Consider the following 25,489-nt stretch of genomic DNA (forward strand, 5'->3'; position numbering starts at 1 on the left):
TGTATACAGACCCCACACACCAGTCCTCTCCCCTGTATACAGACCCCCCCCCACACACCAGTCCTCTCCCCCTGTATACAGACCCCACACACCAGTCCTCTCCCCTGTACACAGACCCCCACACCAGTCCTCTCCCCCTGTATACAGACCCCACACCAGTCCTCTCCCCTGTATACAGACCCCCCACACCAGTCCTATCCCCTGTATACAGACCCCACACACACCAGTCCGCTCCCCCTGTATACAGACCCCACACACACCAGTCCTCTCCCCTGTATACAGACCCCACACACACCCGTCCTCTCCCCCTGTATACAGACCCCACACACACCAGTCCTCTCCCCTGTATACAGACCCCACACACACCCGTCCTCTCCCCCTGTATACAGACCCCACACACACCCGTCCTCTCCCCCTGTATACAGACCCCACACACCAGTCCTCTCCCCCTGTATACAGACCCCACACACCAGTCCTCTCCCCCTGTATACCCCTCCATGCTACTATGGATATTGCAGCTTCCTTCACTCTGTTTCTGCACAGTGAATGGGGTAGATGCTATTTCCAAGTGGGCTAAAGGCCCCGCCCCTCCTGGTGACATCACACCTCAAAGGAGAGGATACATTCTAGCATCTACCCTTCCAGAAGCCGCATGAGCCTCTCACTCTGAGGACCGGTGCCCCCCACCTCCTTGCGCCCAATCACCGCATCCCCGTGTGCCAGCTCCCCCTCCCTCACTGCCTTGGGGTTTGTATAACAGGAGGGCGGGGCGGGGCGGGGAGGGGAGGACGCCTGATATCAGGAGGGGAGGGGAGGACGCCTGATATCAGGAGGGGAGCTGCAGACGTGTAGTACCAGGAAGCTTCAGCTCAGCCGGCACCCACAGCTCCTGACACCTCGTGTGAACACTGGTGAGTGCCCGGAAGGGCTTCCTGGGTGCAGAGAGAGCACAGCAGCCCCCCCCCCCCCCCCGACACAGGCAGGTTACTGGGGTGGGGGCACATTGTCCCCAGAAATGTCATCTAGATACAGAGCCTGTATGGTTGTCACCAGCTCTGTGTCCATTCAGCCTGGCACCTCCTGATAGAAACTTTCTGCTGTCTCCCTACTGAATGGTTTAACCCTAGAAACCCTGAAACCTCTTCTTTTCCTGTATTTCTGATGCCCAGTGAGGAGCCAGGCTGCACATAATGGTGTGCACATTCCTTTGTTATCCTGTACTGGAGCACCCTTTGAAATGCTGTACCTTCTGACTGGGGAGGGGGGGCTGTCAGCCACATTCCCCTCTAGAAGTAACCCAACCTGATCTCCGGCTGACATGTAAAGTTCTTACAGACAAAAAGCCGGTTAAACAAGATTCGAAGTCCAGCCTGTGCCAGGGTCGTCATTCATATCCCATGCATGTGTCTCACCTCCACCCGGCCTGTGCCAGTTCCACCTGTATTGTTTCTTGACCCTCCTAGCCGGTGGTGTCGGGACTGGCTGAAGGACAGCAGTAATCCTGCGGGTGGGTGTAGTAATAACACATGTCATGATGGAAGGATCGGACTGATTCAGGCAAATGAACAGTGTACAGTACGGACAGGCTTGTTTATAGAAAAGAGGAAGGACCTAGACTGGTTACATGGTAAGAGATCAGGCAGAACCATCGCTCTCAGACACATCAATAGGAAGCTATATACAAGCTACTTTTCTGAGATCCCTTATTTTCCATAAGTGCCTTGATTGTTATTTTAAGGTCGAATGTCCCTTTAGCTGTTTCCATTTCATGTGTTAGTATTGGTACTATTAGAATATCATTCATCCAAGACTGTATTTACTATACATGACAAAGCAGACCTCTGCTGATCTAAATATTCTTTTCCATCCTAGGTTAAAAATGGCAGAGAAATTCAAGATTGAAAGCCCCAATGTGCGATACTTCAAGGATCTTATTGAAGCAGATTACAACTATAATACTACCCAAGTTTATGAAGAAAATGGTGTTACTAAGGTAATAACTGAAATGTTATATAGAACAGTCAGTTCAGGATTAACTATACCCTGGACCCCGAGCTGTCTACCCACCCTGAGCAACACATCCCCCACCCCTGTGCGCGGATGCACTGACATAAGACCCTAGAGCAACAAGCTTGCTCACGTCGGTGTGCCTGCTCCGCCTCACTAGCAATGGCACATGCGCAAGATTCATACAGTGAAAGGGGACATAATCCAGCCAGTAGCATTATTAAAATGCAGAAAGGCATTGTAGGTCTAATCCCCTCCTCTTTGACCCCACTGCCACTAGAATAAAAGACTTTATTTCTTTACATAACTTCCTCCAACATATTTAGTAGATGGCCCCCCCTATAGTAGTTGTCCCCCTTTAGTAGACGGGCCCCCAGAGGAATAAACTGTTGCAAAGCTGTTTTGTCGGTGGCTTTTTTTCCCCTTATTTTGCATGTTGAAATCTAATTGCCCTATCCCCCCCCCCCCCCCCGACATTTGTCTTTAGAGAATAGTTGGGAAAAAATGGCTGCCCCATAATCATATAAAGGAAAAAATCACAGGTGTTCCAGGTAAATCATTGTTACACAATTTCCTGAGAAAGGGACTCTGGGTTATTGAGATTTCCTCAATGGCTTCTTCCTGGTGTGACAATCTGGGGGTTACTCACTCGCTGGGATCGCCATCTCCTGGGCCTGAGACGGTTGGCACATCAACAATTGCAGTCAAGTCAGTGCTGTATGCTTTATACTGACCTCAGTCAGCTTTATTTATCCGTTCAAAGAAAAACACAAGACATAGGCAACGCTGCCAATAAATTAAAACCTAGGCCGTCTAGCCACTGACTAACACCACAGCTTCCCTAGCTGTCACTTATGAGCCTAAAGGAAGGGCACGGAGCGGGAGGCGCAGACCTAGCGGAGGCCCAGCATGACTAGGTTAGCTGGGAATGTAGTTTAAGGGGTTAAGTGGGGCAGTAAGGGGTTAAGTGTGAGCCAGTTGGGAGGGGGTGAGGGGTTTGAGGAGAAAACGCGGGAGTTGCTAGGTGAGTCACTTACCAACGGACGCGGTGTTATAAGAAGAGGAGGAAGAGGTGGAGCTACAGTTCTTGCCGGACCCGATTCAGCCCGCCCGCCCGCCCTATTACAGGCTTTTGGTGTTCGGGTGTGGGCTTTGGGTGCTTTCTTTGTCATGGCAGCCTGCGGTAGGGAGGTCTTGCAGGGCACGTTAAGGTGGTAATTTGGATGGGGACCCATAAGAGGGATGATACTCCCCGCTTGTTTGGTGGCTTGTGGATGGGAAATGGTGCAGTGCCAGATGACAGATTTGTCAGCCCCTGAGTCGGCGCGGTGCGGCTGGGGGGATAGCCAGGAATACTGGTGCTGCTGCAGGGTGCTCTGCCAGACCTCCCTAGTCATAATGGGTTAACTAATGTTATGGTTATTATTGTTATTTATTTTTTATGTTTGTTAATTATTGGAAGCACTTTTAATAAAGAGGCTGTTATGGCCAATTTTTTCCAACGTTAAAGGAGGTGTCCTCAATTAATGGGCGAAAGGGGGGAGGGGGTGTGTGGTATACGGGGTTTTAGTGGGGGGGTAGTGGTCGGTAGGGGATAGACGAAGGGACTCAGCAATACCTTAAGTCATGCTCAATAACACCAGCTCCACTGGTCTCACCCAGACTTGTCTGCAGCTCCCACAGGCCTAGCACTGCCTGTGTTCTCCCACCCTGGGAGCAATCACCTGGGAAGCTCTGGGGTCTCTAATAGAGCTCCACCAGGTGGGTTTCAAAGCCTCATTAGCTCTATGGCAGGAGTGGAGTATCTGGACCAGGAGCTCCACCTGAACTCCAATTCCCACTCCAGAGGCATAGAACTGCCTCTTACAGCCCCACCATGCCACACTGGGGAAAGTCTTCTAAGGAGATGGTAAAAAATTGTGTACAATATGTTGTCGACCATGCTTTTGTAGTCACTTTTACACTACGTTTATCACATTAAAATGAATAGGTCTGGTGGGGACACACTGTTCTCCTGGGTTGCCAATATATACAACAGAAATTTGTTAGATACATGTAAACCTAACCTTTTTATTGAAACTGTGTTATGGACTCCTATGTATCATTGGATAATTTTCCTGTAACCTCCTTTGTGTGCACAGATGTTTGATTCATCTTCAGTATAACTAGACGAGTTTAATGCATCACAGCCAGTGGGTGGATGTAACTGGAGCAAAGGTCTCTGTAAAGACTACCCTTGAACATTATCACACAACTTTTTACATGAGCCTGTAAAGCTAGACATTCTTTCATAAATAAAATATCTCTTTATCGCAGCATCCTTGAACTTCTCTCACATTTCAGCTTCTCGCTGATTACTTCCATCTGACAGTTTACGTGATGACCTGTGGTAGAGTGTAAGCTATAATGTTATAGGTGACAGAGGCACACTTTTTAAAAAAAATAAATTTCTAAGAAAAACATCAGCAATGCTTTTAGTTAAAGTTTTTTCCCCATTTCAGACACTTTATAATCTATCCCGTGAATAGGAGATAACTTCTGAATAGTGGGGGTTTAACTGCTGAAACCACCTTTGACATTTTGGGAAACTGTGCTCCCGATTTGAATAGAACAGCAGTTACACTGCCACTCCTTTCAGATTTTATGGAGCTGCCAGAGACAGCCAATCTCATTGCTCCATGATCTCCATCAGGTCCATAGACTTTAATTAGCAGTTCATATGCTTGAATATATGCCACATATTCCATTGGGGCAGTTGGGACCCCTGATCCTGTGATTGCTTGAAATCCCAGCTGTTGACCCTCCACTGATCAGACTTCCATCTCCTGTGCTGTGGATACATTATCATTATGAGAAAATCTCAGTTCTGACATGTTGTAAATTAAACTAGAACCTTTGGATATGATATGGGGATTATCTATTGTCTATGTTGGCATCTATTAATGCTAAAGATTATCTAACAGTACAATGTTTGCAATCAATAGTTATTAAGGTATAAAAATATATATATTGTATAAAATATTCAACGTGGTTGAATGCCTTGTATGCCATCTCTTTCCTCATACTTTCCACATTTTCCAACAGTTTCTAGACTACTTGTAATAGGAATCTTAGATTTGATCTTTCCTACCAGGCAAAGCACCTATTTAACTACACATATTCCACGTTTCTTTGCAGACATTTCCCAAATTATAAATATATAATGTCTTGTTCATAGGTCAAGCCATGTTCCACCAAGTTCACTTTCAGGACAGAAAGAAAGGTACCCAAACTTGGAGTCATGCTTGTTGGCTGGGGTGGAAACAATGGAACCACAGTTACAGCAGCAGTATTAGCCAATCGAATGGGCCTATCATGGATGACCAAAACAGGAAAGAAGGTATTATGTGACTGACATGTATTTAATTTTTATTGCCTAGTGCTACAGAACTCCTCATACAATAATTCCACCCAATATGAAATGTTTTCAGTTTTAGGGAAAAAAAACAGTGTTAGACTATGTTCCCACAATGTGGTGTTTGGCCAATTAATGGCAATCTCTTTGGACAGGTGTCAATTGCATAATAGACTCATATTTTGGCTCTAAAAAGGTGGCTGTATAATGGCCTAAAAAGACATTTTGGGAACATAGCCTAACAATAAAAGTTCACTTCCAATACCACTTTGCTGCAATCTAATAATGCGGTAATGTAAAGAATTCCAGTAGTTGTAAAAAGACATTGCTCTGTGATATCTTGTTTTCTTATGGTGATAAGATTATGGAAAGCTTACATTAATGTTTATTACCTCTTCCTAAGCTGGGTCATTGAGTGCATGGAAGTCTGGTTAAACCTTTTGTCTAAATGAATACATTTAACTTGTATGTATCCTCTCTTTAGGTTGCCAACTATTATGGTTCCTTGTTTCAGTCCTCCACAGTCTGTCTGGGTTCTGGGCCTGATGGAGATGTATATATTCCTTTTCGAGACCTTCTTCCTATGGTACATCCTAATGATATTGTTTTTGATGGTAAGTTAAGGTTTGCCTGCTTTATTCAGTTTCATTTACCACAGTAAATCTAGCAGACTTTACACTACTTTTTTGATGTATAAAGTCCATAGTTTGTAAAATGTAAATTTTAAATTTTTATATGCACACAAATATCTATCTGTAGAGTTACTATGTGAATTTCTCTCATGTATAATCTGTGTACATTGTAAATGCTTTTTGTAATGGCTCATATTGAGTTGTGAGTGTCTTGAGAGGGTCTCCAAGGAAAGATAAGGTAGCATTGTTATTTCAGGAACTCCTATAGACTTAAATGGAGAATCTTTGCATAAAGCTTGACTGGTGTACAGAGCTCATGGGACTCTGTTCTCTGATTAGATCTTAAAGGTGACACCCCAACTTGTCAGACCTGGTATGTTGATATACATATCCTAGATAGAAATACCTTTTTAATGGCTAAAGCAGGTATCCACAAGTAAGAGATCGTGGAGGTCCGACCTCTGTACCCCCCCCCAGCGATCTCCATATCAGCTCGCAACTTTGTTTTAGCCGCAAGTACAGCATGTGACCCGTGGCTCTGTTCATTCTTAAGGAGCCATGGGAAAGAGCCAAGACTTGTGCCCGGCTGATATGGAGATTGCTGGAAGGTACGGAGGTGGACCCCCCCCCATAATCTCCTACTTGTCCCCTATCCTGTGTATAGGGGACAAGTTAGTTTTTCTTGGAATATCCCTTTAAGCCTACAGTTTAGTCAAAAGGTGCACAGAAGTGAATCATTACTCTTTCATAACAGGTTTTATGTAATGAATATTTTAGTTGCCGTTATATTTAATCGGGATAATATGTTTAGGTTGGGACATTTCATCCTTGAATCTGGCTGATGCCATGAAGAGAGCAGAGGTTCTAGACTGGCAACTTCAGGAACAGCTAAGACCTTACATGGAAAAAATGCAGCCAAGACCCTCAGTTTACATTCCTGAGTTTATTGCAGCCAATCAAGGAGACAGGGCTGACCATGTTATCCATGGCACAAAAGCTGAACAGGTATGTAATGTAATATTTCCAGACATTTGCATTACAAAAGGACCACTATTATGAGGGAGTATAACATGAAATCTAAAAATCCTGTCTCATTTTTACTGTCTCAAACTGTGATAGGAAAAAAATCACTGTGTTGGTAACTTTTAAAGGGGAACTCTGGATAAGAAAAACTTGTTTTCTATTAAAAGTACATTAAGTTATATAGATGTGTCTATACAGTGTATTACTGTATCTGTACGGTTCTGCCACACTGGTAGCTGATAGAAATCCAGGAAGTGAAGAAAGATGGCCCCTGTGCCAATCCACATTGCCTCCTGCTCCTTCTGCTATCCCCCCCTTAGGAGACAAATATTCCATGCCTCTGTCTCACATTGTTTGTGTTTGCTGATGATGCCGACAGGGGGCAGGGTGTGATGTCACAGGAGGCTTGGCTGGATCACCCAATCCCCTGAGTGATTCACCATCTCTGACCAGCCAAAAGCAGGTGCAGCACTAATTTTACTGATTGTGATGGGTGGGGGACTGTGATGATCAACTGAGGGAAAACATTGCATTTTGGGAAATGCTAAACCAGGAAGGACAGAAAGACAATACAGAGCAAACAAATGGATTTTTGATAGTTTCAAAACTGGGATAGAAAGGCATAAAAAAAAGAAAAAAAGAAAAATTGGGGAGCGATCTATTCTCTAGCAACCAACATTTAACCTTGATATCCTTGAAGTAACTAAACTAAGTAAAACTAAGATAGACAGGTAAGTAATGCGTTATGCTTCTGCAGAAGTTTTTTTAACCTGTACCTGGAGTTCCCCATTAAAGAGAAAAAAAATTGTGGATTGTGTGGTGTGGGCTGAACCCAACTTAGAGTGATACTGTCACCTCCCCCCCCCACCCCCTTTACTTTTGATTCATTTTATTCGTTGACGCAGGGCCGTATTTGCCACTAGGCACCCGTGGTCCGGTGCCTAGGGCGGCGCCCTGCGGGGGGCGGCACCCGCAGGGAACACTTTTTTTTATTATTATTAAAAAAAAAAAAAAAAACCTCCGTAGGCACCGGCCCACGGGTGCCTAGTCCGCGCCGGGGGGTAGAGGCTGCCCCCCAGCAGGGGAGCAGCTGAGGATGCAGGGCGGCCGGGGGGCGGGCAGACGCTGTGGGGCAGGGGGGAGAGGCTGGGGGGGGAGACGGAGCAGGATGGGCAGGCAGGCTGGTTCCCTCCCCCCATGCAGGTCCGGGGTGCGAGGCAGGGGGTGAGCTTCCGGCACACACAGTCTGACAGCGGCCGGAAGCTCACAGCTGCAGCACTGCGGTCCCGGATCTTCTCTCCTGCTCGGCGGCTCTCACGTGATGTGACGTCATCGCCGAGCAGGAGAGAAGATCCAGGACCGCGGGGCTGCAGCTGTGAGCTTCCGGCCTCTGCCAGACTGTGTGTGGCGGAAGCTCACCCCGCACCCCGGACCTCGGCGCCGCATGGGGGGAGGGAACCAGCCTGCCTGCCCATTCTGCTCCTGGCTGCCCCGTCTCCCCCCAGCCCCACAGCGTCTGCCCGGCCCCCCTGCATCCTCAGCTGCTCCCCTGCTGGTGGGCAGCCTCTCCCCCCTACCCCCAGCCTCTCCCCCCAGCCTCTCCCCCCAGCCTCTCCCCCCTACCCCCAGCCTCTCCCCTGACCCCCCCCAGCCTCTCCCCTGCCCCCACAGCCTCTCCACCTAACCCTCAGCCTCTCCCCTGACCCCAGCCTCCCCCCCCCCTGAATTCTCAGCCTCTCCCCCTAACCCCCAGCCTCTCCCCTGCCCCCCCCCCCCCAGCCTCTCCACCTGCCCCCCAGCCTCTCCCCTGGTCCCCAGCCTCACCCCTCTGCATTCTCAGCCTCTCCCCCTGCCCCCTAGCCTCTCCCCCCTGCATTCTCAGCTTTTCCCCTGCCACCCTAGCTGCTCTCTCTTTCCCCCAGCTGCTTCCCCAGTCACCCCCAGCTGCCCACACTGCAGATGAGTTGTGGTCGGAGAAGTCTTCATGATGCTGCGCCAGATGGAGAAGAAAGCAAAAAGTTAGCAACGGCAATTCGAGAAGACGTCACCTGTGAGTCATTAGTAACTGCACTATAATCACTTCTATAGTGTGCAGAGCCTGTGTACCATTGGGGTCTCAATGGGTCAGTGTATTGTTTGCGGTAGTGTACTGACACAGCCCTGCGGTCACTACAGTACACTAGCGCAAACTTTTAAACTAGGACCCAACTACAAGAGCTGCAGGCACTACAACTCCCAGCATATCCTGAGGGCTGTAGACTGTCAGTAAATGCTGGGAGTTGTAGTGCCTGCAGCTGTTGTAGTTGGGTCCTAGGTGCATTATACACTGGATGCTTTGTGGGAGATCAGAATACAGAGATCTGTGGGGGCTCAGTGCAGGGAAGTGACCCCAGAACAGCACTAATAGGGGATAGGGGGAGATGTTTTTGTTCTATCCCTATTAGTGATGTTCTGGGGTCACGTCCCTACACTGAGCCCCCACAGATCTATGTATTCTGATCTCCCACAACGCCTCCAGGACCCAACTGAGCCGTCATCATTTGCGGCACCGGGTGGCCCTGCTGGTCTCCTGGGTTTTGCAAATGTCCCTTTAACTGCAAGCACTCCTGACCAGAGCTAGCAGTTATGTAGTTATGACTTCACTTGACCGTTTAGTGGTCAGTCGGGGGGGGGGGGGTGGCCCAATCAAAAGTTTGCTATGGGGCCCAGCCATTTTTAGTTACGCCCCTGCTGGTAGTTGTAGTAAAGTAGTACAATCCTCTGATAGCTGCCGCTGTAGACAGATGTGTTGCTGGACCTTCAGGGCTGATGGTTGTCACCCACAGATTGCAGCCACCAGGAGACTCTGCACACAGTGATTTATTACAGGGTTGTCCTCTCAGAGACTACAACTCCCAGCATACCCTGAGAGCTGTACAAATGGAGGGTGTTCTGAGATTTGTCACAGATACAGATGAATTCAGGAAAGGAGCAGGTCAGCATGTTGTGTCTCACTGGTTGTATATTGGTGGGCACCAGGTACCCCAGTCTAACACTGGACAGAACCAGTCCCCAAACTAAGACGTCCCCGGCCTCCTTCCTTCCTCCATCACGTCTGTTTAATGAGAACAGCGGGCATCAAGCAGAGCGGCACCCAAGTGCCAGGGTATATACCATGCATGTACAGTAACTTGGGGGGGGGGGGCGCCTCTGCGTGCAAAGTGCCTAGGGCAGCATGAACTCTAAATACAGGCCTGGGTAGACGGTGTCACCTAGTCGGAAGGGGAGTGCTTTGGGTATTAGAGATGAGTTTTACTTTTTGAGGTACTGTATTCTTTGCCTTATAAGATGTACTCACCCCCCCACCCCACCCCTCCAAAAAAAAGGGAGGGGGGAGTGAGAGAGAGAGAGTGAGTGGATGCCCTGCATGTCTGGAAGCAGTAGTACCAAGGAGTTAACCTTTAATGAGCTGTAGCCTTTTACAGCTCATTGAGGGTTTACTCCCTGGTACAACTGCTCCCAGAACTGAGCAACCTCAGCAACCTTTTGCTCTCTACACAGATGTAACTGCAGCTCAGCTCCTATTCATTTGAACAGGAGCTGAACTGCAGTTTAATATCACCGTTACACAATGAACTGAGATTTCCTTTTTTCTATTTTTCCTCTTCTTCCTCTTCTAAAACCAAGGTGCAACTTATCATTAGGCGCGTCTCATAATGTGAAATATAAGGTAATCTATTACAGAGAATTGATGCAGCTCAGGTAAAGACCTGGAGATGGGGGTGATAGGTACGGATTTTGGAGGATGTTAGTCATCAGTCAGTAGCAGAGCATAAAGCACAAAGAGAGTGGTAGACAGAGATCAAGGATGAGATGTGGGGAGGTGCAAGAGTTATTTCAGAATTAGCAAACACAGTCCATGGACAAGAGTGGATGTGGATCTTTGCAGGAAAAAAAACACACTTTTTAAATTCTTGACCACCTTTTTAACAAGTTGGATTTTCCTGTTTTTTTTGTTTTGGGGGAAAGTAGTTTTTCTTAAGTTTCTATATTGTATAGGGTTGTTTTGATCAACCACAGAATAATTCCATGTCTTAAAGGGAACCTGTGTCCCTGGGAGAGCTAGCCAAGTCCCCCCATACTTACCCCTTCTTGCCAGTCCTGTTGCCAGCAGACTCATGAGATTCATCTCTGCTAATGTGCATAATGAGCACACACAGGAGCTGCAGCGATTTCCGGGCGATGGGAGAGGCAGGAGGGGGTAAGAGGGGGTAAGTATGGGGAGGCTCTATCCAGGAGTGGGTTTAGCCCTCTCTCCCAAGGTGACAGGTTTCCTTTAAGGCTCTGTGCACACCTGTAGCCAAATGAAAGAGAAGGCTGCAGCAACAGCAATCAGTCCAAAACTGTAAATCCTATAAAATATTTACATAAATATTCGGGATGAATGTTTGCACTGAAAACTTTTGCTGTACCCCTTTCTCTTGTCTTAAAACGCCTATATATAGTGAGATGGGCAAAGCCTGCCAGGTGATGCACACCAGGGATCTGTAAAAAAGTGCTACCTTTTCCTGTACATGCATATGCTCCCCATTACTGACCAGTAATGCAAGAATCGTGTAGTCTATAAAACTATTCTTAAGGGGCCCACAGATTTTCAATAATGGCAAAATGTTCATATGTCCCCTATGGGGAGGGGCAAGCCGCAGCCAAACAGCTTTGACACTGGCATGTTCCTTCAAGAACAATAGGGGTTAAAGGGTAGTTAAGCAAAAAAAAAAAATCTTTTAAACGAGCTAGTTCAGAAAGTGTGAGAGATTTGTAATTTACTTCTATTAAATGTTTCAAATCTTCCAGTATTTATCAGCTGCTGCATGTCCTGCAAGAAGTAGTGTATTCTTTTCAGTCTGACACAATGCTTTCTGATTCCACAACTGTCCTTGACAGGTACATCGAGCAGTACAAAACCCCCATAGAAAACCTTCCATGATCTCCAGAGTGGAAAATATACCACTTCCCGCAGGACATATACCACTGATAAGTACTGGAAGACTTAAAGGGGTACTCCGGCGCGGGGGGGGGCTATTTTGGGTTCTGGCCAGGGAGGAGGTGGCTGAGGGAAAGGACGTCCACTCATCTCCCCGTTTTCAGTGGCGGGTCCCGTAATGCGGCGCTCCGGTCCCCGGCCGCTTCCTTGTTTCTGATGTGGGCCCAAGACATGACGTCTCAAGTCCACTCAGCCAGTCCGTGACAGAGGCGCGATCCGTTAAAAGTCTGCTCAGATCCTGCCTCTGTCACTGACTGGCTGAGCGGGCTTGAGGCGTCGCGTCAGACACCAGGGAGTGGCCGGGCAACGGGGACCGGAGCGCCACGATACAGGACCCACCGCTGGAACCGGGGAGGTGAGTGGACGTCGTTTTCCTCTGCCACCTCCTCCCTGGCCAGATCCCAAAATAGCCCCCCCGCCGGAGTTTAAGATTTTTTAACAGAAGTGAATTACAAATCTTTGGTTTTTACTTTTACCTGAACTGCCCCATTAAATATTCATCATGCCTTATTCTTTTCTCCACCAACATCATTTGTCAGTGGAGAATCATGACGTTTCCATATACCTTATACTGTATAAGGTATATAGACACCTTTTACTCAATGGTGTCCTTAGTGATACATTGGATTTAGAAGATCCCAATCTGTTATAGCTGTTGTGTAATAGATTTAACACAGGCCAATACTTTGAATATGGTCTTATTTTATCCAAAACCTATCTTTACAGTAATTTTAACTGTACTTTTTACTCACCTTGCCTGTAGGTCCAGAAAATTCGTGAAGACATCCAAGATTTCAAAAGAACTAGTGGAGTAGATAAGGTTATTGTATTGTGGACTGCAAATACAGAAAGGTTCTGTGATGTGATCCCTGGGGTTAATGACACTGCTGATAACTTGCTGAAAGCCATTGAGGTGAGTGCTATTGTGGGTAACCTATTGTAAATAATAATTTGACCAGGCAACTTATAACACTGGAAGAAATTTACTAAAACAGTCTAATTCTAAGGCCCCTTTCACACAGGAGTAAGAGTCCCCATACTGTCCATTTATGACTGATTGATTGTAATCTATGGGGCAATGCACAGGTCCATGGATGCTATGTTTCGTCTATTTTCCTGGAAATAAATATTACCTGCACTTCTAACAAGTTGTGCAGCAACGAAGGATGGATGGATAGGTCTTTTGGTTGTTGCACTATGTTTTTTTTTTTTTTTTTTTTTTTTTTTCTCTTGTGCGGCACTTTGTTTTCATAAACCACTTAAATTCCACCTTTGGATGGTAAAGCCTCTGGTGCAGTTAGCTGAAGCATCTGTTGAACTCTAGAAGCATATGTTGTAGCATGTGACATGGGAAATGGGCGGTGAACAGTACATGTAAGCAGATTAGTTCCTCCCCATCGCCTTCTAGCGTTCACATATCTGGTTGGTCCAGCGTGATGACACCAGTTAGTCAGTGCATTTCCTTCCTGAGGGTCAGGTTTCATCAGCAGCGTTGTTCTCAGCACAGACCTCTGGACTTATTTGCTTGACGAGACATTTCACCTTTTAAAGAAAATCTGTTCAATACATTGCATAACACAATGACAGTGTGAATTGTGTAAACCTTATAACCCTAGTGTGAATTGTGTAAACCTTATAACCCTATGTTTGCATTAGAACATTTAAAGATGACATTTCCCCTCTATCAGTTGTTATCTAATAACATACAGATATGGAGATGTATTAGTAATGTTTACAATGTGCACAGTTGTTAGGTTATGAAGTGCAGTATTGAGTTGGTACATGACTTTGTTCACCTCCTACTAGTCTTTTTGCATGTTTGTTTTATTTCTCATTTCTTTACTTGCACAGCTTGGACTGGAGGTTTCCCCTTCTACAATGTTCGCAGTGGCCAGCATCTTAGAAGGCTGTGCCTATATCAATGGTTCTCCTCAAAACACATTTGTTCCTGGGGCGATAGAACTGGCCTTGAGACACTCTGTCTTTATTGGTGGTGACGACTTTAAATCTGGGCAGACCAAAATAAAGTCAGTTCTGGTGGATTTTCTTGTCAGTGCTGGATTGAAGGTAACTCCGTGAACCAGAAAATTTTGACTGTAGTATGTGAGTGTATAACATAATAAATAAATATATCTAATATATATATATATATATATATATATATATATATATATATATATATATATATATATATTGTGTGTGTGTATATATGTAAAGTATCAATACAAAAGCAGTTGCAGTTTTGCTTTGAATCTAATCTGGGCCATCAAATCTGCTGTGGATCTGCTGCAGATCCTGTATGTGAGAACACACCCTAATAGAGAGAAGCTAATCTGTCTAAACTAATCAAATTTGTTTTGAATCCAAATACTTTGGGATTCGTTTAGGGAAGCAGAGACTCCTGTCAAAGGTAGGAGTCCCTGCTGCTGTACATCAAGATAAGCACAGAGTTATCATTAACTTGGCCATAAGACATACATGGTAAGCCTAGCCCACTGAGTGCTGGTGTACAAGTAATCTGAAATACTGTGTGCATTGCTTTCCTATGCAATATGCTCACTTGCTGGGTGCTCTGCACTTTCAGTTTTCTGAGCCAGAGCAGGTGTAGATTTCTGCATGGTTTACACCTGCTTGCTAAACCATAATAAATTAAATGCAGCGGGAGGCCACTCCGCCTCCTCCTTGACATCCCGCGTGCCCCGTCAGCCCATTAGATGAGCGGGGGTTAGGGCTAGCATACATCACGAAAAAGGTAAGAATCTGCTCCCTTTCAGTGGCATACACAAGGGGAACATTTTTGATAAATGCACCCCAATAACGTAAGAATACAGTGAACATTATTTTATTATGTAATATATAGATTTGTAATTCGCTTAGAATATTTCTTTTTCTTTCTTTCTCTTTGTTATATAAAAAAGCAAAACCTTTCTTTACCTTTCCTTTTCTAATAATCAATACAGACAGTGTCCATAGTGAGCTATAACCATCTGGGAAACAATGACGGGAAGAACCTTTCTGCGCCTCAGCAGTTCCGCTCAAAGGAGATTTCCAAAAGCAATGTGGTGGACGACATGGTTCAGTCAAATCCTATTTTATATGGCCCAAATGAGAAACCAGACCACTGTGTGAGTTCTTTTGCATAAATTTAATCTCTCGTTTTTTTTCCCCTTTCAATATTCTATGCATATATTAATTTGATCTGTTTTTACATCATGACCTCTCTAGTCCCGATAAGCTAAAAATAGTAAGATTTGGGATCCATAGGACCACTTGAAGGAATATACCATTTCAACCACTATCCAAATGCAATTCTGCCCTTTAAAGGGAAATAATGTAAATGTATTGGTTTCCGCATCTACCAATAGTTAATCTGTAAAAATCATCCCTTTTTTTTTTAGATACCAGCTAGTGATTGAGTACCACAACTTCCAAGAAAAATGGTGTTCGAACGCAGAATGGTTAGCGTTCAGAGGTGTTTGTTAGTTGGCACACCTCCCCATTATAAACAGGGAATGTGTGGCCAACAATGATGTAAGTCCATTGCCACACAAACAATCCACTAGTCATTCGTGCAACCCTACTTGAACTATGTTTAAGGCACGATAAAGACTTCTTAACACCTTCTTGACATGTCTTACACCATGGTATGCTATGGAACTCAGGGGCTTCCTGCATTATGCTGTAGCGGTGCATTTAAATGTCAGTGATTGGAGTGGTACCCGTGACTGACCATTGCGACCCCCACAGTGTAACAGCGGAGCTCCCAAACTATATAATGGCATAGCATTGAACAGTATAAGCAATCTAATGATTGCTTGTAATAGTCCCCTTGAGGGAAAATTATACAAAATGATCAAAAAGTCCCATCTATGCCAAAGTGGTACCATTCAAAATGACAGATCATGCCGCAAATATAGAGCTGTCAGACAGCTCCATTGACAAAAACCTAAAAAGGCTATAAGAATTAGAATAGGACAATTTTGAGCTTTTTTATTTTGCAAAAAAAGACAAAGCCATTTTTAAAGTATCAAAACAATACAAATGCAGTGTAAACATAGGTATAGTTGAAATCGGACCGACCTACAGAATCAAGAAAAGGTGCACTGCACAAAAATAAAAAACGCCATCAAAAGTTGCATTATTGTGTTTTTTTTTATTTCACCCAAGAAATAATATTTTTTGTTTTGCTCTGTAAATTAAGGTTAAATGAAAGCTATTGTGAAAACTACAATTGATTCCGCAATTGATTCCGCAAAAAATAAACCATCATACAGCTCTGTATATTGAAAATTATAAAAGCTATGGCTCTTAGAAGACAAGGAGGGAAAATGCAAAATGATCTACAGTATCTGGCATGATTTTGCCCACGTAAAAACCTCCTCCTTGCATTGAGTCCTGTTTAGGCATGTCAGGTGCCAAACATTTTGCTACCGCCCGTTTTCTTTTTACTGTATATCAGCTGTTGTATGCGTTTTATAATTTATCTTATTTCTTCTAGGTGGTTATTAAATATGTCCCATATGTGGGAGACGGTAAAAGAGCAATGGATGAGTATACATCCGAAATAATGATGGGGGGAACCAACACCATTGTTATTCACAACACTTGTGAGGTAAATCCTTTTTTTTTTTTTTTTTCTTGATCATGTTTTTCTTATATGTACATAAAAATTCCAGTCCCCTAGGGCCTACCACCTACTGCTCTTGAGATGTTCGCAAAAAACTCTGCTTCTCTCACAGGTTCTGTGGTGCCTCTTCACTTTCAAACAGGCAGTTCTTAAAAGCAATATTGTCACCCTTCTCACTCTATGTGGGTTTTTTCGCACCATCCACAAGTTTAGATGCTGCACATTCAATATATTCCTGTATAGCACCCAGGGATGTGGAGTCGGTAAGCCGCAGCTCCGACTCCTGAATTTTATCAGGTCCGACTTCCGACTCCGACTCCTGCTCCTTCATAAATGGCCGGTCATATACCAGGGGAGTTATTTATCACACTGGCTCAACAGCTTCTCCCTAATTTCCTACATGATCCTGGGGCAATTTCTGAGAGAATAAGGAAAGATATATAAAGCAGCTTCTCTTGTGTGTGCAGTGGATGCAGCCAGTCTCCAGCCTCCATGTCCTGAACAACTCACCACTAGACTAGATGGAGCCGGTGGTCTTTTAGTTTCTAACTAAATATTCACCATATACACACGAACACTGCTAACAATGCCAGATACCTGTAATATAGAGGTCAACCATAGTGATTTACAGGGGGTCACACATAGTGATATAGAGGGGTTGCACATAGTGATATAGAGGGGTCACTGTGGGTGTGGGGGCACGCCATAGCACACGCGCGCACACACACACACAACCTGCTGCAGCCTTAACACACACTCACACAGCCTGCTGCAGCCATAGCACACATACACACAGCCTGCTGCAGCCATAGCACACACATACACACAGCCTGCTGCAGCCATAGCACACACATACTTACAACCTGCTGCAGCCATAGCACACATACACACAGCCTGCTGCAGCCATAGCACACACATACACACAGCCTGCTGCAGCCATAGCACACACATACACACAACCTGCTGCAGCCATAGCACACATACACACAGCCTGCTGCAGCCATAGCACACATACACACAGCCTGCTGCAGCCATAGCACACACATACACACAGCCTGCTGCAGCCATAGCACACACATACACACAACCTGCTGCAGCCATAGCACACATACACACAGCCTGCTGCAGCCATAGCACACATACACACAGCCTGCTGCAGCCATAGCACACACATACACACAGCCTGCTGCAGCCATAGCACACACATACTTACAACCTGCTGCAGCCATAGCACACATACACACAGCCTGCTGCAGCCATAGCACACACATACACACAGCCTGCTGCAGCCATAGCACACACATACACACAACCTGCTGCAGCCATAGCACACATACACACAGCCTGCTGCAGCCATAGCACACATACACACAGCCTGCTGCAGCCATAGCACACATACATACAGCCTGCTGCAGCCATAGCACACATACATACAGCCTGCTGCAGCCATAGTACATACACACACATACACACACAGCCTACTGCAGCCATAGCATACACACACAGCCTACTGCAGCCATAGAACACTGAAGAAAAACACCACATTGAGGACAGAGGTTACTGCTACACTACTTATGTCTTCTCCTCCTCCTCCTCCTCCTCTATATTACACATGATATCTTCATATTACACTGTTGCTCTTATACAGTCATTCAGCATCCAGGAAGAGAACAGCGCAGATCTCCCCTCACATAATGGACTCAGAAACAAACTGCCAAATAGTGACCGACAACTTTTCCCCGACCCCCTTATCTAATAGAGCCAGTGTTCTATTAGAATGTTGCTCATATTATAGATTGATGAGTCGTCTTTTTTCTTTTAAATCGCTTCATATCATCTTTAGACAGTGCCACCTTGGCGGGGCTTCACTGCAATTGAGCTCTCTCCCCAACCAGGAGATGGGGCCCAACTGCCATGAAGCCCCACCGATGTAACACTGTAAACCGATAAAGCGAGAGTAAGTGGGGTGACCGTATCACTTTAAAAAGGAAGGCAGGGTCTATATCCGTGACCACGGTGTATAATGTGGACATACAGCCACTGGCAAGATTTCTGCGCATAACAACCCAGCCATCCTTTTAAAAGGATGGTAACTTTTGAATTTTAGCATCTTCATAGATTGAAAGGAACCCTGCACTTGGAATTTAAGCCTTGTTACTGCGGGAAAGAAAAGCATATATACCCCCCTTATTTTCTTCCTGAGAAAGAAATTACAGAGAGAAATGAAGAAGCACATCTACTTTCTTGCAAAAACAGCACCACCCCTGTCCTCAAGTTGTGTGTGGTATTAAAGTTCACCTCTATTCACTCCACTGAACTGAGTTGCAAAACCCACACCCAAACTGAGGACAAGAGGTTGCTGCTTCTGGAAAAAAGCGGGCATGTTTTTTCCAGACCGGACAACTCCGTATAAGCATATTTCCTGGAAAGGACCATGAAGCGGAGGCTTCATACGCCTCAGATCTGACATAGCTGAGCGCAAACAAACAGTTGAGTTGTCTTTGTTGTGAACCAGGAACCACAATTGTAAACCACAATGTAGCTCTGGCCGTTTTCCTTCAAATCATGTGGTCAACATAAATGTGTATAACCTTTTATAAGGCTCTGTCCCACAGATGTATCACAGGCTGTAGTCACATTATTAATGGGCCTTGGTCTGTGTCACAGGCTGCAGTTACATTATTAGGCTATGTTCACACTACGTAAAAAACACGACCGTATTGCATAACAACGGCCGTAATTGCGCAAACAATGACCGTTATTTCACAAATAACAGCTGTTGTTTTTGCGCAATTACAGTCGTTATGCAATACGGGCGTGTTTTTTTACGTAGTGTGAACCCAGCGTTAGGGTGGGTTCACACTGAGGAATTTGCGAGGAATTGATATGTCAATTCTTCAGGCAGAAAGCGGATCCGCGGCGGAATTTTCAATGCGGAAATTCCGCTGTGTGAACAAATAAGCGGAAAGCCTATTAAAGCCAATGTACATTCACAATGTTTATTCTTAACGGACGGAATTCCGTGTGCATTTTCCTGCGGAATCCGCCTGAAAATCTGCGAGAATTCCTCAATGTGAACCTACCCTTAGAGATGCAGAGTCTGTCTCGCAGGCTGCAGTCACATTAATGGGCGTCGGTGGGACCTCAAACTTCCAATTCTTTTGTGGCGGCCAGCAGAAGGAGGAAGTATGTACCACAGTGCGGTGCAATTTTGTTGGTGTCTGCACAGTAAACTACAGCTGCTGCAGATTGTGTTTACACAGGATTAGTCTACTACAGTTTTTTTTATCTGGGCTTTGCAGGCAGGAAATCTGCAGTATATTATAGTACCAGCAAGGTGGAAGGCATAACCCATTAGTGACCGTTAATACGCCTTTTTATTTTGATCACTAATGGTCCTTATCCAGACCACTGTCTTTTTATGGTGGGGTCAGAACTTTAAGCGACTCTGTACCCACAATCTGACCCCCCCCCCCAATACCGCTTGTACCTTCATATAGCTGCTTTAATCCAAGATCTGCTTTTAATCCAAGACTATTCATCACCTGTGTCACCTGTGGATCGTTAAGGCACCTGTGCAATGTTCAGACAGGAGAAAATGTTCTAGGGGCATTCCTAATGATGAAGAGGGTGGGGAGGAGGGACAGAGAGTGTATGACAGTCTAATGCATACACAATCTTGGCCATGGCTGTTGGGCACAGGGCTGCAAGTTTAAAAGTAGTTTTTTGGGACAATAACTGCATCACCTGCCGAAAGGACCCCAGGACAGATCTTTGATTAAAAGCAGCTATCTGAAGGTACAAGTGGTTTGGGGGGGACAGGTTGTGGGTACAGAGTCGCTTTAAAGGAAAGTGAATTCCACACCCCTAGGCTGCCATCTGATGAGATCATAAAAGCAGCCCATAAACAAGCAGATGCTGCAAGTGTGGTTACTAATCTGGCTCCTCTATCCCCCAGAAATATGCTTTTAATGCCAAGGGAATAGACTCACATTTTTCCTGCAATTTAGTAGTAATATATAGATATAGATTGTGTAACAGCCGCAGCCAACCTGGTAAACAGAGTTTGTGTGTGTATATGTGTGTGTGTGTGTGTATAATATATATATATAATATATACACATACATAGACTCTGTTTACCAGGGCGGCTGTTACACAATGGCTCTTAGGGCCCTATTCCACAGTAACGATCGGCCCCACTTTGCCCGATTCGGCCGATTATCGTTCGGTGAAATAGAGCGAACGTTCAGCCGATCGTGTCATTGGCTGATCGTTCGTTTAGGGCCACACCTAAAATCATCGTTCCCCCACCGCGCATCGCTACGGTTAAATAGAGGTGCGCGGCGGGCGACCGACTATTTGACAAGCAGCAGCAGCCGCATACATTACCTGTCCAGGCTTCTTCTCCGCACTGTCTTCATCCCCGGGTCCCGCGCGCTCTATCTTCAGAATGGCTGGTCATTGGTAAGTATGTCCTTGCAGCCCTCGCTCAACGATCATCGGGATCATAGGCCCAATAAACGAGTGGCGATCTAGCAGATCGCCGCTCGTTTACATCGTTGATCGGGCCCTCCTCGGCCCGTGGAATAGGACCCTTAGTTTTCAATATACGTAGTTGGTCCAATCAGTTAACCCTTCTACTCTAAGCTAGGGCCTCTGCATAGGTTATTGCTGGAATTACCCATCAATCAGTAGAGTGAAAAGCCTCTTTATTGTGATTTTGTGCATTCCTATTTTATTTGGCCCTTATATTCATGAAAAATTATCTCCCTGCATCTGGTGCAACAAAAACATTAATAACAACGGATCCGCAGCAGAAAATACGCTGCGCATCCGGAAAGTGTGAACGTACCCTTGGGGTGCGTTAACACCTACATGATCTGCAGTAGATTTGATGGTACAGATTTGATGCTGAGTTTAGTTATTTAAATGAAATCTGCTGCGGATCCGCAGCAGAAAATGCGCTGTGGATCCGGTAAGTGTGAACGTACCCTTAAAGGTTTTTTTTCCATGTTTCTATTTAATAGGTTTTTCAGGCAGGGCGTTCTATTATGTAAAAGCATTGGGTTATGGTAAAAATAAAGCATACTCGCCCTGCTTCTGCCATTCTGATGGTGACCGGAAACAGCTGCTGTTGCTGTTCTCTTCTTCTTGGTCTCTGTGATGTTCCTTTCAGACCAGAAATGCCTGCTTAGCCAAGCTTAGGAAAACACTGTGCAGGATCTGTCCTTCTGGCTTCATCTTAGGGTACGATTACACAAAACGATTGGCCAATCACCAGTTGTTCCGGCCGATAATTGTTTGTGTAATAGGTCATGCAGAAAGGCGACGATCAGCCTACATTCAATATTTCAGCTGATCGTTGCCTTTCTGCATGAACCAAAATCCCAAAAATGATAGCAACGGCCTGCTTGGCCTCTGTGTAATAGGATCTAAAGTTCGTCCGGGCAGCCCCTCCCGCTCCTCCTGGCTCGCTGTCGGTGCATTTAATAGCACAAACAGTGAGCGGAGAACGAGAAGCAAGCAAGTGCTGACATGACAGGTCGGTGCTCGCATCTAAATATCGGGGGGTCTTATACAGCCTTTAGTGTATTCTCAGTCCGTGCACACCGAGAGATATAGTAGTTCAACATGACAAATGTATTTTAATAGTTTACTGAAGTGTTTACAATAATTCAGACTAGTTCTTTTCCTAGTATTGTCATATTTTTTGGACACACTTACCACTGCTGATTTCTTTCATTTTATTTTCAGGACTCCCTTCTGGCTAGTCCCATTATCCTAGACCTGGTGATTCTCACTGAAATATGTCAAAGGATAACATTCTGCACTGAAAAAGACCAAGACTTCCAGACATTTCACAGTGTCCTCTCTATTCTAAGCTTCCTCTGTAAAGCCCCACTTGTTCCCGAGGGAACTCCAGTAGTTAACGCTCTTTTCAGACAAAGAAACTGCATTGAGAACATCCTCAGGTACTTAATGTGCTCTAGATTTATCCTAAGCAGGATAAGGCTATGTTCCCACTACGGGATCATAGCGGAGAAAAACGTCCATCTCTTAATATTGATTGCCACAGATAATGTTCATGACCATTATTTGCGACTGTCATTATTACGAGACTTCTGCCTTTCCCAGCTATGATCCTGAAGTGGGAACATAGCCTTAATATCAGGTTAGTTGTGTGGCAAATACTGTAGATTGGGTGTTACCAGATGTTCCCTATAGAAGTCAGTCCATCTTGAAGGAATCTGCACTCAATTTCACAGCATTAGGGCTGGTTCAGACTACGGAATTCTCACGGATAAATTCTGTGGAATTTCGTTGCCTGTACGCGCTCACGGCTGTGCGCCTTTCCGCTGGCTCCATAGACACCACTCTATGGGCCGGCTGATTCCGCATTCCGCCGAAAGAATTGTCAACGTCAATTCTTTTGGCGGACTGCGGAATCAGCCGGCCCATAGAATGGTGTCTAAGGAGCCAGCGGAAAGGCGCACAGCCGTGAGCGCGTACAGGCGACCGAATTCCGCAGAATTTATCTGCGAGAATTCCGTAGTCTGAAACCACCCTTACGATGTGCATAGTTGCTGAAGTGGTTGCAACAGTATGCTTCTGGCACAATGTGGCCACTTTGTGCCCAAAATTCTTTGGTAACTACAACATGATCAAGACAAAGTCCAATAAGACTGGGTTCACACTGAATTTTTGCAGTCCCTTTTTTTTAATCGGTTTTATGCATAAAACTGATGAAAAATTTGATTGGAAAAGCAATGGGAACTCAGCCTAAAACAATATGTTCTGTAAATTCAGCTACTCTATAAAAATGTGCCCAAATTTGAAAACATTGGGACACTTTTATGAAACTTGTGCCTATGGAGCATGCCTTTCTGTGGTGTAAGCCCTGCTACATCTCGAAACCGTACCAAGAGGTGTGCACTTCTGGGTAAATCCGGCAGGGTAATTGGGGGTGAGGCTTTAGGTACGAGTATGCTGGTCTTAATAAATGTCCATTATTGTGTTAAGCATGGTGCATAAAGGGTTCAGACAGTTTTCAAGAGCTAAACTCTAAAACTCGTATTACCCTGTTATGAACTCAACATTTCTTGGTACCCCATTAAAAGAATTATGTCAGAAACTACAAAGGACTGCCCCTAATGACTCGGGTTTCAGGCAGCATGAGAGAATGATAGGTTCAAAAGTCTAACCTACAGTGACATATACTTAAAGAAGTAACATCAAAGTGCAAATATTGATCACTAAACAATACCTGCTATTAATCAACTTGTAATATCCATTTTGCAGCAAATATAAAGCAGGGGCAAGCATCAAATTGAACTGCAAGGAGGGAAACATATAATGTGTGGTAATCTAGGGGTAGACTATGCACAGATTTCTGTGCAAGGTCTAATAGGCACCGGCATGGGGTGAGATCTACATGTAAAATTTGTCACCGTTAGAATCATGAAATCATTTGTGTAATGGGCTACCTGAAGGTACCATTGAACATTCTTATGGTGAGATGTCCCTTTTGGGAGCTTATGTTTTAAGGTTATGCCTACAGCATGATGTGACATTTGTCATTTATTTCTTTTTTTTTTATCCAGGGCTTGCTTGGGTCTTCCACCTCAGAACCATATGATGTTGGAGCACAAAATGCAAAGAAGCTTTGTGAGTCTCAAGAGATCCAGCTCAGTCTTAGCACCTTGTCCTGTTTCCAGCAAGAAAGTAACTGTCCAAGTTAATGGCTTTCATCAACAAAGCATAAAAAATGGACACTGCAATGGAATAGAGCAAACGGTGACAACCAGTGACACTGAGATAGAGAATTAGTTGAGGTGCAGACATTCAATAAGTTCTGTTAGAATCTACCAGTATGGACCCTCTGTTATAGAACACTATCACCAATGTTTGTGGTTCACGCTACAGCTATTGCACTGAACTCTTTCCTAAGTCAGATCTTGTTAGCTGTGTGTTCAGTGAGATGATCTAGTTACTAAAAATTTGCACTGCATTCTGGTTAACGTCTTATTTTATTTTAATGGTAATGTTTTAAGGTAAATAAAGTCTACTTCAAATGATTTTGGTTGATGTCTCTTTTTAAGCTAAACATAATTATTATTGACATAAACCTTTTTTTAGTAATGTCCTAAAGGGATTGAACAGCTTCACCTTGCTGAACCCCACACAATGACAGTACATGTTGATAATTCGAAGAATGTTATTTGGGGTAGAGCACTTGTCTTCACCATGCTTAAGGCCCTATTCCACCAACAGATCTGATGACAGATTATCTGCCAAAGATTTGAAGCCAAACCCAGGAACAGACTATAATCAGAGATCAGGTCATAAAGGAAAGACTGGATTTCTCCTCTTTTCAAATCCACTCCTGGGTTTGGCTTCAAATCTTTGGCAGATAATCTGTCGTCAGATCTGTTGGTGGAATAGGGCCTTTACTCTGATGAATACTCTCCTACTGATGATAAATTAGCTTTCATCCACACGCAGAGTCTGTACTTGGACTGAACATGTTTTAATGTAGAACAAACTTAAGAGGTATAAAGTTTGTTTAGATGCATCCATTAAACCTTCTCCAAACTGCATATATATTTGCTTTGAACAGGCATTACAGACAGTAACACTTATCCATGGAATAGGTAATACAGTGGTACCTTGGTTTAAGAGCTCAGTTTTTCAAAATTGTGACTTGGTTTAAAAGCATTGCTTTAGTTTAAGAGCTCCCTGTACCGGGTGGGAGTGTGAGTGGGGGAGGTGTATGGTCTGCATA

General features: G+C 44.8%; 1 protein-coding gene across 1 annotated transcript; it reads left to right on the forward strand.

The window, feature by feature from the left end:
• Window positions 1-823: 823 nt before the first annotated feature.
• On the forward strand, window positions 824-24,782 carry ISYNA1 (inositol-3-phosphate synthase 1). The gene is made up of 11 exons (XM_069964509.1): window positions 824-911; window positions 1,873-1,993; window positions 5,225-5,386; window positions 5,886-6,015; window positions 6,845-7,038; window positions 12,843-12,992; window positions 13,931-14,146; window positions 15,040-15,204; window positions 16,578-16,691; window positions 22,462-22,679; window positions 24,309-24,782. The coding sequence occupies exons 2-11, from the start codon at window positions 1,880-1,882 to the stop codon at window positions 24,532-24,534; spliced, it is 1,689 nt and encodes a 562-aa protein (XP_069820610.1). The 5' UTR covers window positions 824-911; window positions 1,873-1,879; the 3' UTR covers window positions 24,535-24,782.
• The last annotated feature ends 707 nt before the right edge of the window (window positions 24,783-25,489 follow it).

Source organism: Dendropsophus ebraccatus, chromosome 3, assembly GCF_027789765.1.
Source record: "Dendropsophus ebraccatus isolate aDenEbr1 chromosome 3, aDenEbr1.pat, whole genome shotgun sequence".
Taxonomy (NCBI): domain Eukaryota; kingdom Metazoa; phylum Chordata; class Amphibia; order Anura; family Hylidae; genus Dendropsophus; species Dendropsophus ebraccatus.